The sequence below is a fragment of the Orcinus orca genome, chromosome 9 (assembly GCF_937001465.1).
Source record: "Orcinus orca chromosome 9, mOrcOrc1.1, whole genome shotgun sequence".
Classification (NCBI taxonomy): Eukaryota; Metazoa; Chordata; class Mammalia; order Artiodactyla; family Delphinidae; genus Orcinus; species Orcinus orca.
In genome coordinates, this window is record NC_064567.1 from 76,365,216 (window position 1) to 76,382,716 (window position 17,501).

The 17,501-nt window shown below is 41.0% G+C and overlaps 1 protein-coding gene across 6 annotated transcripts in view; it reads left to right on the forward strand.

The window, feature by feature from the left end:
• ELAPOR2 (endosome-lysosome associated apoptosis and autophagy regulator family member 2) overlaps positions 1–17,501 on the forward strand; it is a 291,435-nt gene that overhangs the window by 270,295 nt on the left and 3,639 nt on the right. For all 6 annotated transcript variants that reach the window (XM_049714889.1, XM_049714888.1, XM_004263420.3 and 3 more), the window contains 2 exons: positions 3,814–3,992; positions 4,995–5,160. In XM_049714889.1, the coding sequence (XP_049570846.1) occupies positions 3,814–3,992; positions 4,995–5,160 (345 nt within the window). The remainder of the gene's footprint in view (positions 1–3,813; positions 3,993–4,994; positions 5,161–17,501) is intronic.

The window sequence follows — 17,501 nt, forward strand, 5'->3', positions numbered from 1 at the left end:
TTTAAGAAAAAATTGAAAACCATCTTTTTGTAAATAAGACTGTAATGAACATCTTTGTTAGACATTTGATTATTTCCTTAGAGTTTATTACTGGAAAGGGATTAACTGGATTCGAGGAGATGGGACATTTTTAAGGTTCTTGAGACGTGTTACTAAATTGCTTTGGTTGCATCAATTTGCTTTTCTACTAATAGTGTTTGAGAGTACCCACTTCCCTGCACCAGCTTTGACTAGTACCATATAAAAACCCAAGCTTTACCTCTTTGAAGATGACTTACCACTTCACTCTCTCCAAATTCCATTGAAATGACATTGAAGAAGCACAGATGAGAGGATAAATCAGTACCAGTGGTGGGGACCCTACTGGAGAATGGGCATCAGAGGATCAGAGATTCCAGTGGGATTTCTGAGATCTAGAAGGTAGATGGGATAGGACTGACTTTCGGGTCAGCATGGAATGATGCGAGGGTGCTCACTGGGTAAGGGAATCGAACAGGGGAGCTGTTCTTTCCAGGAAAGTCTTAAGGAGCTAATAGTTGGCAGGTTGGAGGGTTGAAGAGGGAGAAAAAATCTGAATGTCCTCACCCAAAGCCATACATTCAGCGTATTTGGAAGCAGTCTACCTTTAAGAATAAAAAAAAAACATTGAGAACTGTTCTCTACATTGGTATTTTTCATACTTGAATGACAGTGAACCTGTAGTAAGAAAGACATTGTACATGAAGCCTAGTACACAAACACAAACTCAGACACATAGAGATATGCCTAAAAATAAAATTGTTTTATGGAGCAATACTTATTTTCATATTTTATGATAAAATATAGGGATAACAATATAAAATGTTTTTATTAATACTTTAATACAAAACAGAGAAGTCTCCACATAGACAAACTAATCAGAAAATTAGGAAATGTTTAATTCAGTTAAGTGTGCTTACCTGTAGATAGCTCATTCTGGCTCAGAGCCCACAGATACAACACTGCTCACACATTGAGGGCACGGTTGAGCCCGGTTCTTTTCAACAGTTTTAAGGGGGTTAAGGATAAAAATTCCAGCCTCACAAAAAAAATGGTTTCCTTTTAATCCTCCTAATAATACTGATACCTTTTTTTATGCTTTACGGTGGAAATTTATCTTTTCTCTAAAATTATGCTAAACTTACTATCTTATAATCCTTTTTTTTAAGAGTAAATCAAAAATAAAAGGTGCATTCCCTTCTTTGGCCACCAAGTTTAACTCAGGAGTTTTGAAAAGCTAAATGACCTTCTATCCAAACGTTCGTTAATACTTCTCTTCTGGAAGGTAGTGATTAGAAGTTTAAGACAGTGGGGTGGCAACAATTTCTCTAGTTTTATCTCATTCAAGCTGTCTTCATTGAAAAACCTCAGTTCAACATCTTATAAGAATGTTAGGAACAGTTAGTTGCGAGGTGATGCTTTTTAAATGTCTGTTTTTGCCTTAAGAATAATACCTTTTGAAACACTTCGTTGTGTTTGACATGTCGAGGTATGTAATTCCCCCCATACCCCACCCATAGTTCCAAATCTACTTTGAGAAATACCAAAATCAGTTAAATATGCCCTTCTGTTAATACTTAGATGTCAATTTTGAAAATATTTGCCAGATGAGAGCGAGCTTCAACTCGTACAATATGAAATGTCCTTCCTTAGTGTATTCCATTGCAAGAACGAACAAATGGGTTTGATGCAGTAAGTGGGTATGTTCACCTCCAATCTCTGAATAATATATTTCGAAAAGTCTGCTCTTTGGTGAGCTTTCAATACGAATGACCACTTTCACTGCAGTTTCCATTATGTCGGTGAACAAGCATGGATTTCTTTGGATGCCAAAGCCTCAAGATAGGAAAAAACAATGATTGCAAAATATTGCGAAGAGTATCTTTTGATTGCTTTAATAATTCTGCATTTCCATCCTATTGCCTGCTTCATTCTTTACAGTTTTGCACTTTATATTGACTGAGAGTCTGCTTTTCCAATTCTGTAAAGACATATAATCCAGAAGCACGTGAAGTTAAATTTACACACTACAAGTCCTCCACATACAGCTGGTATAAACTAAAAGAGCTACATGACTTGTGATAAAAGCTCTTATCAAAATGGATCTCAAAAATCTATACCAGGTTCTAAGTATGTACTAAGCATTACTTCTAAATGTTATACAGTAGTAGCGATTTGAAGAGATACTGTGTTATCACTGAGAGGTAAGTTTTAAAATTTATCAACAAATTGATCTCACCCTGTTCGCAAAATATCCCTACATGCTGGAAGAAGAAATTTTTCACCCGCGGTGTCAGCCATTTTCTTGTTTCCCAAAGACATGGCCTAATGAAGGGATAAATCTTCCTAATTAATAGAACGACTAAGAGATTCAGAGAATGGCTAAGTTATAGAATGACTAAGAAATTCTGCCAACAGCTTGATTTATTTTTTCTTTAACAATTTGAGGAGCTTATGGAAAAGTTAACAATTCTGGGTTTATAAGTATGTATCTTTTTAATTATGAAGTTTTAATGGTTTGTTTAGAAGACTGTCCTTGGACATTACAGCTTGCCATTTGCATTGGGTGTGGCATATATGATACAACCATATAAATCCTTTCATAGTCTGTTTTTCTTGTTGGAATGTCCTTCAGATGAAGAGGCAGCAGTTCAACTTGCTCCTGCCTCCTCATTCCTCATCTTTCTTATAAAAATCATGCGAGCCATTTTAAAAATAATTTATTCACACTAAGTTTCATGAAAATGTTACACGAAAATTTTTTTCAATTACTAATGTCCTTTCTAAAAAGTTCTTATCCAAAACTTGGTTGAAATTTTTCCTCAGAGTAGATGGGAATCTTCTGCACATCGTTCACTTCAGGACCAACTGTAAAAGTGTGTGCATGTGTGTGACATTAAACGTTATGGTGTTAGGCTTCTGTTAGGGTGTTGATAAATGACTGTCATTCACCAGAAAATTTCGGGAGGCACGATGAGCAAAAAATGTAATGCCTTGTGTCATTTAATGTCACTGGATATAATCATCATGCAAATTGCTACCTGTCATTGTGTATGTTGAAATACATAAGGAACCATGCACTATACTCTGAGTTTTGTTTCTAATCTGTCTTATTTGTTTATTTTAAAAAAAATTGCTGGTTGAGACCCAGTATATTGATTTTACTATTTACTAGTTGATTGCAGGGAGCAGTTTGAAAACATTGCCCTAACAAAATTGGGTCATGTGCTTTGGGAGGACGAGAGTGAGTCCCTCACGTGGGTAGTGATGACCCAGAATAACACCCTCCTTATTTTGGCCAGGGGAAGCGGGGCGTGCAGTCTGTGTGCCTGCCCCACACCAAAGCCTGCCGGTCATGCTGCACTTACATGTCCTGGGTCCGGGCTCTGCTCTTTCACTCAGCGGAGAGGCTTTTTGGGGAAATGGACCTACGTGATGGGTGGGTGAAACCCGTTCCAGTCAGTTATATGAAACAATCTAAGCTTTCATTTAAAAACATGATTTAAGAAGTCAGGACTCATCAGAAATTTGAAGAAAATAGCTCCAATGATATATCCAGATGGAGTCCTTTTTATTCAACCTCCTCAGCTTGAAGCAAGCCTTCTGATCTGACAATTCATGGTCTTGTTACATTTTCATTCATCGTTTCCTTATTCTCTCTCTTCTATGTCCCTTTCCCCTCTTTGTGGAGCTTCGGTCAGATGAAAGCCGAATAATCCTCTCTGCCTACTGTGAATAACGGTTAGCAAAACGCTTCTCCTTCTAAATCTCATTTCTTATGTCATTTTTTCAAAGGAAACCTTATACGTGTGGAATGAACCTAAGTGGTGCATTAAAGGAATTTCTTTGCCTGAGAAAAAGTTGTCAACCTGCGAAACAGTTGACTTTTGGCTAAAAGTGGGAGCAGGTGTGGGAGCTTTTACAGCTGTTCTGCTGGTGGCTCTAACTTGCTACTTCTGGAAAAAAAATCAGAAGTAAGTAACCTCTGTATAAGAACTGAGAAATCTCTTTTGTTGCGAATCTTTTAGAGCTAATCATTATATCCAACAGTTTCTCTCAGAGACACAAGACATTTCTCGTAGTGAAGGAGTCATAGGAAAGACCTTTAAGAAAGCAAATGGAAATGACTTGTTCTGATAACAGAGAGATCAGAGAACATTAGAGGTGATTGAATTAGATCCATTGTTTTTCTAAAACAAGGAACAGAGGATCCTGGCTACTCAGGTAGATGGGAGCAGAGCTCAGAAAGGAAGGCAGATTTTCTCTGTGTGTCTGTTTTTCTTTTCATGACATCATGCTGCCTTCTTGCCTCATCTTTTCTCTTTCAATTTCTTGTGGGCAGATGTTTGCAAAGAAACAGACTAAGTGTATACTCCAGGACTTTCAGAATCTGAAGTTGAGCATTGAGTGTAACTTCCAATTGTATATTGATACATTATGTGATTTGGCTCTTTTAAAATGATTTACATGTCAGTTGGGCTGTGAAAGTTCTCTACTGTATTATCTAGGCACAGTTGTAATATCTGGGGTGGGGAGTAGAAAGGAATGAGTGATAGGGAGAAATAATAAAGACCAAATCACTTGCCTGTATAATATTCTCATCCTACGAACTAAACTTTGGAAAACTGCATAGTAAATTAGTTCCCAAATATTTATAAATGAAAAAAATGCATTCAGACCTCTAATTTTCTCTTTGTTTTTCAAAAGTTTTTCATAATTGGACACTTGAATCACTGTAAAATAAGTATGATAGCGTTAACTGTATTGCACTGTTTCTCTGAAATTCTGGAAACGATTGGTGTGTAGACGGTAGATTAATGAGAACACATAGTGTTATGGCTGTGGGTGAAGGGACTATGTTGGTGGAGCAGCTGTACTCCACGACGATTTAATTAGCTGGTGTATGACCACCCCAAATAAGTATTAATTTATATTAAACAGCCACTTTATCTATTTATTTATTTGCCACTACTTAGACTGGAGTACAAATATTCCAAATTAGTAATGACGACAAACTCAAAAGAGTGTGAACTCCCAGCTGCAGACAGCTGTGCTATCATGGAAGGAGAAGATAATGAAGAGGAAGTTGTATATTCCAATAAACAGTCGCTACTGGGAAAACTCAAATCCTTGGCAACAAAGGTGAGAGAAGAATTTTAACCTGGTATTTCTGTGTATTTATAAATAAAGGGGCCATATTAACCTAACAGTAGCAGTCGTGCAAACCCTGTCATTCAGGGTGGGTATTTATCCAGTAGAAATACTCTTGGAAGTACAGAAGGCTGTAAATACAAGAATAATCACTGCAGCATTGTTTTTGTTGGCTAACCAGGTAGAAACAACGTTAAACACCATCAGTAAGGACTTAGATAAGAAGTTTCTGTATATCAAAGTAGTGGGATGCTGTGCACCTCTGCAGGTGTTAAAGATTGAGATGTCTGTGTGTACTGATATGTCAGTGGGTCCAGGGTAAATGAAGCGAAAACAACACATAGACTATTGCATTTCTATTAAATATACATTTATATTAGTATTTGAGTAGGAAACTACTAATGATAGCTGCTTTGGGAGAATTTTGAATAAATGGGTGTCTTTAGTCTTTGAAGTAATGCAGTTTTATAATATTTGAATTTGCACAAAGATTATGTGTTATAGTATTAAAAAACAAAAATGTTAGATAAATAAAAGATCTCATTTTATATTTTTTATTTTACAACAAGATTTTTTCATACACAGGAGATAAAAGTTATATAAAATGTTGAGATATTACTTATCAGATGCCATCCCATCTGTCGGCTTTGAAATGATTACTGTATCCAAACAGATAGCATGAAGCCCTAAGTATTATTTGTAAACACATTTTATTGACATTCTTCACCATTGACTTAAAAGATGAAACATTACCAGTTTACCTGTGCCAGGAATAAAGACAGAATGAAACCAGAAAGAAAACCCATTTCAAAGGATTTTCAGCAGGAAGGACATGTGGTGAAAGATTGCATTTATTGAGAGTGTCTTAGTAATCGTTTCCTAATTTAGGCACATAACTGTATCATAGGGGATCATTTAAAAATAAAACAAATAAGCCCTATTCCCCTTATACTAATGGTTCTTTGATTTTTCTTAATATGGTAGTTCAGGGAGGATACTATTGCTGTGGGACAGTGAATGTACAGAGATTGTCAAGAGCTGAGATTTTACCCTCCTTGCAAGCTAACGCCTGAGCCTTCCATGGTTTCATGGATACTTTAGAAGACATGGGACTTCTGATCACAGACAAAGGACAGTTGAACACTCACAGCAGAAGCACTAGCCAAAACATCAGCATTTATACGAGTTGCAGAGCCCCACGTCCTGCAGATGACGCTTGTACACACAGTGCCTTACAGGAAAGGAACCTTAAGCTTTGGGAACCTGAATCTTTTAGAAAGGACAGCAAGCATCTCTGTCCTTTCTTCCAAAGGGAGATAGTGTTGTTATCGTACTGGACAGATAGCATGCGTGTTCATTGCTCAAGAGGGAAATACTATTTCTAAGACTGTAAGCAAGCCCGCCCTTTGCTATGGAAGGACACAATATCTTTATTTTCAAAGGCTGCTGTCTATACAAGGGTTGAAATGCAAGGGTTAGGGTTAGGGTTAGAGTTAGGGTTAGGTCCTTTGAAAAGATAGTCTGGAAAAAAGGGAAGTCAGTGTCTCACTCATAAGACGGGCAGAAATGCAAGAGAACCATTGGGGAGTTGTCTCCCAACAGATCCAAACCTCCTTCCTACACTATCTTGGCTTCCGGCAACTTTCCCGTTAGTACACCATTCCACTGTTCACTCTGATTAACCTGACTGGCTGAGGCTGGAATCAAATCTGGTCAGTTTGCTTCCTATAGCACTTAAAAAATAGAGCTACTCCCAACAAGACACCGAACACCAAGACAAGGCCAACCTGTATTATTAACCTGGATCATACCAGGGTTCCAGACTCAACTAACCAAACAAATGCCGTAAGTCATCAGGGTCCACCTTAGAAAGAGGTGGCTTTCTTTTTAGGTCCCTGTATTAACCTTTCCACCCAGCCTGAGACCTTTCCACTGGCACTGAGATCTTTCCTCCATAAGATTCAGATGGAAGACGGTTAAGGATATTTTCAAAAATTTACAAAGACCCTATACATCTCCCACTTTTGTCTACCTGGGCCATGGTAGGGGAACTTGGTGAGCAGTGTCCTCCACCAGGAGGTCATTGTCCTTTTGGTCTAGGAAGATGGCAATCCAACAAGACAGTCCAGGCACAAAGAACTTTAGTGACTGTACAGATCGTGTCTTGGCCCTCAGGGAGGAAGAATAAGGCAGTTATATTGTCCATAACAATGTATGGACAGTGGGTTGATGGTGACCTGAATGCCTTCAAAGGCTGAAGTGGTGTCATGGATTACTTCAGTTAGAGTCAGAAACAAATTTTGTACTGCCTTTTCTTTCTTTTAAAAAAAATGTATTGAAGTACAGTTGATTTACAATGTTGTGTTAATTTCTGTGTGCAGCAAAGTGATTCCGTTATACATATATGTATTCTTTTTTATATTCTTTTCCGTTGTGGTTTATCACAGAATATTGAATATAGTTCCCTGTGCTATACAGTAGGACCTTGTTGTTCATTCATCCTATATATCAGTGTAACAGTTTGCATCTCCTAATCTCAAATTCCCAATCTGTCCCTCCCCCACTCCCCCTCCCCCTCCCCCTTGGTAACCACAAGTCTGTTCTCTATGTCTGTGAGTCTGTTTCTGTTTCGTAGGTAAGTTCATTTGTGTCATATTTTGAATTCCACATAAGTGATATCATATGGCATTTGTCTTTTTCTTTATGACTGACTTCATTTAGTAATGTAATCTTTATTTCCATCCATGTTGCTACAAGTGGCATTATTTCATTCTTTTTTACGTTCCATCTTTGCTACTTGAATAACTACCCATGGGGTGAGTGTGAATAACAAGTCAGTTATCCCTCCAGGAACCCCTTCTGAGGAACCAAGGGTAGCCTGATACTGAAAAGAGCCTTGCAGGTGTCTAAGGGCTAAGTGATCTATCGAGGATGTTTTCATAAACAGTTGAATTATGACCACTTATGACCACTCCTAGAATACAAGTACAAGCCGTGCTGTTTTTAGGAGAGAAGTTAACATCTGGTTCTATACAAAAAGTACAGTCCTAGAGGTACACATGGGGCCTCTGGAAGGAAAGTATTATTTACAGTTGTTAGGGACACCAAGTGGGACCTGTTTAGTTAGGCAGCACTGGTTGATGGTGCCTGCGACCTCCTTGCTGGCTTGTAAACCTTAGCGTTCCCGATTCATGTCAAACAATTGTGTCTCTTCTTTGTCTTTGGAGAGACTGCTTGAGGGCAGTTTGTCCAGCTTTTCCTGTTTGTCCATGCCGCAGACTGGGTGGTATCTGTCCACTCCATGGAATGATTGAGTGATGGCAATGGGAATGGGCATGTTGATCGTTGTTATTTGGGGGCAGAAGCTGGCATCATCCCTGCTGTTTCTGATAGAATTTTCAGTAAGCCTAAGGGGAATGGCAACCAGATTGTGGTTTGAGCATCTGGTGGATTTGGTAGACCCAGTCGTCAGTTAAATTTAAGGCACTTGCAGCAGTTTGAGAGAGGAACACTAAGGTGTTTTCCTTCAGAGGAAGGTGACAGGGTGGCTTTGAAAAACAAATAATCATTAGCATCCCTTCATCCTTTGCACCTCTCAGGGCCTAAGGTACCTCCTTCCTAGGTGCCTTATTATCAGACTGCACTGTTGATCTTCCACTGGTACAGATCAGTTTGTCCCATTTCCGTAGCTAAAGCCCCACCTTATTTCTACTCATACCCTACTGGAGTTCTGTGCTGCCAAACATTCAGGTGCAAGAAGGTCAAGGGCTTTTAAAAATGCGTGTGGCGACCTAGTGTGCTTTCTACCTTTGCCCATGTGGGACGGTACGCGTCTTAATGAGCTGTGTAGTCAACCAAGTAGTTATTATGCTTTTGATCTAGGATCACGACAGTCCAACAAAACAATACAGGTGGCTAAACCAGAATTATATTTGAATCTTCTAGGCTCCCTCTGGCAGGGCTACCACCAGACGTCCTGGGGGTTGCTGTTGGGTTAAATAAGGACCCGTCATGCCAGTAGTGGTCGGGGCAGAATCCTGGGTTTTCATATGGGTATATAATCTTATGTAGGTTGTATTGATATATTCTTACTTATTATATATTTTTACTAAAAATTATCCCTGAAGCAGCCAAGAGGAGATAATCTCTTAATCCTTTTCTGGAAATAGCCATATTTAGTAACTGAACTGCCTTACTAAGATGTGTGGACCAGGAGGAGGTGAGGGAGATAGAGGCAGAAATCTTTTTGAGTCGGTTTTTGAGAAGGCTATTCCGATGATCAATGATCCCTTTCAATGGTAGGAAGTGTGGAAGGTCCACTGAATACCTCTACTCCCAGTCCATTTTTCTGGTAGCTTTTGTGATTTAAAAAAAAAAAAAAAAAAAAGGGACACCACTGTTAGGCTGCAAATGGTCCATAAAACCATAAACATTAAACAGATGTTTTTCAAGGACCACAGTGGTGTCACTGGAGTTGGCCAGTCACTCTGGAACAGCAACACCGTGACCCGAATGGGTGTCAGCAGTGATGAGGCACCACCGATAGCCCCAAGCGGTGATCAAAGGTCTGATTTAATCAATTGTCAGGGAAATATTGGTCAGCTCTTGGTATGACTCCCAAGTCTTGCATGCTGTGGTAACCTCTGCGTCAGGAAAATAGAGTCCTTCACTCTGAGCTCAGTCTGTGAAGGCAGATTTATTGCCATGCTGGACAGGATTCACATGCTGTGTAGGGTTTGTGGCGATCTGTCTGGTGCAGTCTCTATAAGGTGCTTAACTCTGTTTGGTCTTTTCAGAGGATGGGCATCTACCTAAGTGACCCAGATGATTTGATCAACAGCTAAGAGTTGTTTCCAGATTTGTTGCCCCAGAGAGAGGTGAAGAGTAAGTGGTTTTCCAAATGGCAGACCAAATAGTTCGTTGACAATGGCTATTAAATCTTGGCAATAGCTCAAGAGTAAGTAGAAATATGACAAGGTTTATCAGAAGAAGTATTGGCCACAGCTGTGAGAGGGGCTTTGGGTTCTGGCCACTGAGCCAAGCAATCTTGTTGGTTTTCAGTTACGCATACTTGTGCTGAGATGGGACAGCTGCAGCAGGTGGCGGACACCATTGGGTTTCAGCTCAACAAAAACATCCGTGAACCAGGCCCAGGCATGACGTAGAACTTCGGTGAACCCAGGACCCCACAGAGCCAGTGGCTTCCTTTGGGGCAGAGGAGTAGGGGACAACCTTTCTCTCAAAGAGTCTGCTGCCGTATTTGCATGTGAGGCCGAGATGTTGCTGGGTCAGACCAGTTGTATTCTTGACTATACCATTCATATTTGACCAGTGAGACTTACTGGACGCTTCCCACCTTGTTGACCTACCAAGAGTGGGACTGTCAGGCTGTAGAGTCCCAAAGTGTGTGTGGTTATGGCATTCAGTTTTGACAAGAGCTCAGTGACAAGCTAACAGCTGCTTTTTCAAAAGGGCTATATGTACATGGTGGGCACATCAAGGCGATGAGTCTAAAACCCCAAAGGATGCCTCCGGGGGAAGGCTGCTTCCCACTGCCACAGTCTCCAATTGACAAAATCATTAATCTCAAAGAACTGTATCATAAAGTGGTCATTAGGGCTGTGAGGCCACAAGGTAGAGAGCATTACTCACCTTGTTGGGCAGTTGATAATATAGCCTGTTGGCTTGGGCCTAACTCAAAAGATACTATTTTGTGGATTAGCTGATATGATAGCGCAAGTGGACTACTCAAGTGATACCATGCTGTGTCCAACAGCAGAGTGCAGTAAGGTGCTGGGCTGTTTTTTCTCGACTGGAAGGTAAAGCATTGCGCATCTGCCCACCTAGTCTCAAGACTCTTTACTTAGTCGGCAGCTCCCTGAATTTCGTGAGGGTTTATCAGCCGTCTCTGCTGGCAGGTCTGATAACACAGGCAAGCCTGTTGAGACTGAGGCCTCTGACTTGTCCAACAGGACATCATGTATAGGCATCTATACCTTCTTTAGGCATCAGAAGGTAGAGGAGCTTGTGTGCCCTTCTGCCTCACACGTTTGTTGCACACGGCAGACGAGTTGGCAACGCTTGGGGTAAGTATCCGAGCAGCCCTTCTCTTCACGTGGCTGCTCTTGGCCAGGGGATCGTCCTCTGCTGCCTATGAGATGAGGAAGAACAAGCACATACCAGCAATTCCTACTGTAGAGTCAGATGTAAGGCAGCAACAGCATCTTGAATGGGGACGCAGAACCCTTCACACAAGGTCACGTTATTTTCCCTCCCCCACTGCGAACCTAGCTTGAACCCCATTAGTTGAATTTTCAGGCCCTTTTCCTCTCACACGTTCAGGTAGGATGGTGACTTCGGTGCCTGCAGCAAGCAGAGTCAGAGATGTTTGAGTCCCTCCCCTTCCCTGGGCTCCCTTGCAGTCTCAGATGGGTGTGTATGGTCTGCAATCACTCTTGGTGACAGGAAAACTTGGTCCTTCCCCTAATCATCTTTCTCCTTAAGGCAGCAAAGTCAGCATAGTTGGGGAAGGGAGGGTTAAAGATGAAGAGGGAAGGGGGGGTCTCTGTGACAGCAGCAGGGCTTTGCATTTGCTGTTGTTTTCCAGCAGCTGCTCACAAGCCAACCAGACTGCCAGTGTTTTGGGTCCATTCAGAGTTCTGTGTTGAACGGTAAGGGCATCATTCCTCCCATCATCTAGTCCACCTTTGGGGACCTTTTGACTCAGAAGTCACAGCCAGATTGACTGTGCTGAAGGCTGTGGGTCTTACGTTCTTTTGTTGATTTGGGCTTGACTCACGTACTGGAGTCTTTTTAAAAGGGAATTCACCTCGTTTCTTGCTCCATTGTCATGTTTAAGTTAACTATAACTTAGTTATAGTTTAACTATAAAGGATAAGGGACATTTCCCGGGTGAGCCTGACCATACTAACTTATCTAGATGTTTTGGGGTCAGTTTCTCATTCTCTAGTGACCATCTTCCACCTTATAAACCCAATCTGGGGCAGCAAGAGCCCCAGCAGTAGTCACTGCCTCACTAAGTTTTCCTATGGGAATTCATCTCAGAAAGAGCCCCCAGAGGAAGCCATGGCTCTGTAACTGTGGTGAGGACCTGCTGCAAAACCTCTGAGACCTTTTACTGCATCTTTGGGTGGATCTGAAGTTGGCAGGATAGAGTGCCAGCAGCATTGAGCCCTAGGATGGCCCCACTGTTTCCATTCTTTTTTTTTTTTTTTTTTTTTGCGGTACACGGGCCTCTCACTGTTGGAGCCTCTCCCATTGCGGAGCACAGGCTCCGGTTGCGCAGGCTCAGCGGCCATGGCTCACGGGCCCAGCCGCTCCGCGGCATGTGGGATCTTCCCGGACCAGGGCACGAACCCGCGTCCCCTGCATCGGCAGGCGGACTCTCAACCCCTGCGCCACCAGGGAAGCCCTGTTTCCATTCTTAACGATCACTGAGTCCTGCCACATCATCTCCACAGTGAACCAGCCAACATTCTAGCACTTCACCTGCTTTCTCCCCGTAAGTGGTTTCCATTTTCTCTCTAACGCTTATCGTAGGTGCATGTTTCTGGAACCGTTGTTTGAAAGCGGGTGAAACCTTCTTTTCCCGTTGGGATGATTTTTAGTGCTAGTTGCTCCTGTGAGGCACACCTGAGCCTGACTGGGAGGCTGTCCTCCTGCCAGAGGAGAATTAACACCATCCAGTCAGTTGAACCGTGAACTCTTTGAACCCACTTCCCAGTACTCAGTCCACAACCAGCTCCCCAGTTCCTCTTCATTTCCAGGCAAGAAAACGGAGGACTGTTTTATTGCCTTGTTTGCCATACAGTGTGGTCAGCATGTCTGTTCCCAATTCTCGGGGACTTTCCTTAAATCTTGTTAACCAGAGTGTGAAGCTCTCTTCTAGAAATGTCTTCATTAACTTCCTCCTCTCATCGGCAAAACAGTGAAGAACTGTGAAGGTAATGAAATCGCACTCTACTTACTGGCCAGCAGATTAGCCCGCCATAGTTTCATAGACGCTTTGGAAGATGGAATGAGTCTTCTGGGTCAGAGACAAAACACAGCTTATTACTCACAGCATTAGCATTGGCCCAAATCACAGCATTTGTATTGGTTCCTCAAGCCTCACTTCCCACACAATGAAGTGGACTAGATGACGCCTGTATACAGAGTGGGTTACGTTATTGTAGAGGAACTGGCTTGGAGAACATGAGTCTTTTATAATGGGCCCGACGTATGTCTGCCATTTGCTCCACAGGGAAAGACAATATCTGTAGCTTTCTGGGTTGTAAGCAAACGTTTCCTTTATTCTGGAAGGAGACTTTATCTATATCATCCAAGGCTGTTATAGAAACATCTTTGGAAAATCACCTAGAATAAAGGACTATCAGTGTCTTTTCATAAGACTTGCAGAAACACAGGAGGCCCATGAAAAACTATCTTCCATCACAAGTTGACTTAGACTTCTCACCTGGTGTGATCTTGTGATTCCCTATTTGTTTTTTTTTTTTTTTAACATCGTTATTGGAGTATAATTGCTTTACAATGGTGTGTTAGTTTCTGCTTTATAACAAAGTGAATCAGTTATACATATACATATGTTCCCATATCTCTTCCCTCTTGCGTCTCCCTCCCTCCCTCCCACCCTCCCTATCCCACCCCTCTCTCCCTGTGCTATGCGGCTGCTTCCCACTAGCTATCTGTTTTACGTTTGGTAGTGTATATATGTCCATGGCACTCTCTCACTTTGTCGCAGCTTACCCTTCTTCCTCCCCATATCCTCAGGTCCATTCTCTAGTAGGTCTGTGTCTTTATTCCCGTCTTGCCCCTAGGTTCTTCATGACCTTTTTTTTTCCTTAGATTCCATATATATGTGTTTGATTCCCTATTTGTAAGGGTGGTATCTTACAATGAAGGGAGGCTTTAGGTGCCAGGGAATGCATTTAAGGGAAAGTCATCTCTGAGCTGAATCTAAAAGAATAAGTGGGCATTATGAGCACTACCTAAAACATTAAGTGTTTCCTCCTCTTACAGTACCTCTTCTGTTTTTATATTATAGCCAGAGAAGTGAAAGCTTGAAAAGATTCTTGAAAACAGTCACAGGAAACAGGGAGGGTAGAGCTTTTTTCCCTGAGAAGGTGCAGTGTGCCACATTTTTTTTTTTTTTTTTTTTTTTTTTGTGGTACGCGGGCCTCTCACTGCTGTGGCCTCTCCCGTTGCGGAGCACAGGCTCCAGACGCGCAGGCTCAGCGGCCATGGCTCACGGGCCCAGCCACTCCATGGCATGTGGGATCTTCCGGACCGGGGCACGAACCTGTGTCCCCTGCATCGGCAGGCGGACTCTCAACCACTGCGCCACCAGGGAAGCCCCCAGTGTGCCACATTTTATTTTGAATAGCAATTTTAGTCAATGTAATGATTTTGTTTTCATTTTTTAAGATGAAAATTTGAAGTATTCCAGAAAAGTTGAAGGGATTGTGCAGTGGTACAACCATATATCCACCACGTAAATCTTACTCTTTATTCCATATCTCTCCATCCCTCTATCCATTTATTGATCTATCTTCTTTTTTTTTGATGTGTTTCAAAGTGAGTTTCAGACTTCAATACATTTGATGCCTAAACACTTCAGTTTACATATAATTGATGAGAGAATTCAATATTTTAAGTTTTTTTTAAAGGCAAAATGTTTACACAGAGTGAAATGTATATTTCACAAATACACGATGTGATGAAATTTGAGAAATGAATATACCTGTGTAACCCTAAATCCTGTGAAGATATAGAACAGTAGTCTGATGTCTGAAAGTGAACTCATGTCCTTATGTGTATACTCAGTCCCCATCCTCCAGGGGAAGCTATTGTGATGATCTTTTAAAACTATAGATTAGTTTTGCCTGTTTCAGAACTTCACATAATCGTAATGCCAGAGAGTTAAGTTTTTGTGTAAGTTTTCTTCCACTCAGAAAAATCTTTCTGAGATTCGTCCACCTTGTTGTGTTTATCTATAGCAGATTGCTCCCTGTGGAGGAGTATTCTGTTGTATGGATTTGCCACGTTTGTTCATCTGTTCTCCTTTTGAAGGACCCTTGTGCTATTTCCAGTGTTTGACTGAATGAAGCTGCTATGAATGCCATTGTACAAGTTTTATTGTGTCCCACTTTAAAATTTTTTTTTACTTTTTATTTTTAAATTTTTTTTATGTGTGTCCCACTTTTAAAAATGTTACATATGATTTTATGGAGCAAAACTTTATAAATTTCTTAACTACTGTATCAAGTAAGGTTTACTTTGTCTTATATATATCCTTATTCATGGTCTAAAGGCCATACTTCTTTGGTATTTCCTTATGCACTGGATTTGTGGGGTTTCATTTATAGATTTACTTCAATTGACTTTTCTTAACAATTAAAAAATACTTTCAGTTGATTTTTTTTCCTTTTGTTCATGTCACAGTCATTTATGGGATACTATCCACCGGGTTTTGGTGAGATGTCATATTAGACACAGTTAATCTCAGAGACTAGTTTATTGATGGAAGACATATGCACATCAAACACACACATTCATGCACACACACAACCCACGTACACAGGATAATCCGGTATGACAAGAGTATTGAGTAGGGTCTCTTGGAGTACAGAAGAGAACGGAGTACAGTTAGGTGGGTAGTGACAAGCTAAGGAGAAGCTTCTGGGAGAAGTTGGATTTTGAGTAGATTCTTGAATTTAGAGCTTAAAAAGATCATTTTATATGGCATCTTTATTTAATGCATGAGTAAACTGAAACCTAGAGAGGTTCACTTATTTGTCCAAGAGTGGGTGAGATGGGAATTAGAAACCACGTATTCTGAGTTCCAATCCAGGTTTTTTCCTTCTGCATGGTGGTGTTTCAGTACATTTTCACAACCACTGATTGACAGCCAACCATGTGCTAGGCCTTGGGTCATATTATGGGAATTAAAAAGTGAACAAGATGCAATTCCTGCTGTTAGGAAGTCCCAGTCAGTAGTGTTAACTACACACACACACACACACACACACACACACACGTGCATGGGTATATATCCCACCACATCAACCATAGGAGCAAAATCCCATGTGAACATAGAACACAGAGGAGATGGTAACGAAAGCCCTATGAAGCCCTAATAGCATGACCGTTTTCAGTGTTTTACTTGAACTATTACCTTGAGGATAAGCAACAGGTCTCTGCCTGCCCTTCCTGAAGAACAAGTTGAATCAAATCTTCTCAAGGCAGGGCCACAGAAAGCTCAGCTTTCTCTTATAGTTCATGGCTGATACTCTAACACTCTTTCCTGTAATACACTGTGAGCTCCTTGAGAGCAGACGTTTTGTATCCCATAAAGTCTAGTCCTGTTCCTGTAACACATGGGTGCCTAATAAATACTTGAATTATCGATGGTTATTCCTAGAAAATTAAGGCTGGTGAACATGAGACTTCAGGCAGGATCTCCCAGAGCCGGTGGGTTAGGGCGCTGCGATCTGCAGGCTGCTCTCCCAGGGGCTTGTCGTCTTGGTAGAGGCAGGGACATGGGATATGCTGGTGTTCATGCTGTGATTTTTTTTCCTGTAATCCTGATCATGTGGCCTTAAGTTGATCTGAAGTCTCTGATTTCTCCACTCAAATGAGAGAAGACACAACAGCAACCTCATTCTTCCTGACACATACTCAATCTCTATTTCCTGTTGTTTTCTCATTTCACTTCTCTGCTTTAGAGACACATCCATGTGCACCCAGGACTGATCTGCCTCATATTTCTTTTATTTTTAAAATAATCCTAGTTCTGTTCATCTTTATTCTCTTCAACAGCATAGTTCCCCCACCCCATTCCAATAGCCTTCGGAAAGCTTTGTCTAACCATGAAAACATTGGGAGAAACCTCACCTCTTATTTGTCTTTTTCCCCATTAAAGAAGAATAATTTATCTTAACAGGCTACATTTTGAATGTATTATATAACAAATGCCAGCAATGATATATTTGCATTAAATTTTTGATTTATTATCCTAGATGACTTCTTTTTAATATCTTTAGTAGGCATGATTCCCAAAGATTTTCCTCCAACATATCAGTGGACCCAAATGATCTTGTGTCTTATTGGTGTCATCTTTATTTCTGCTCTCCTTTTTTCTTATGATTTACCCTGTGTTATCTTGAGAATATTTAGTTTACTGTCTACAATTTGCATGGATAGGTCATCTATTTCAGCACCCGGATCAAATATCCCCCTTGCATGGGTCTCAGTGATTTCTTCACAAGAATCACAGCTTCATCTTTTGGTATCTGTTGCAGTCATGTGTTTGC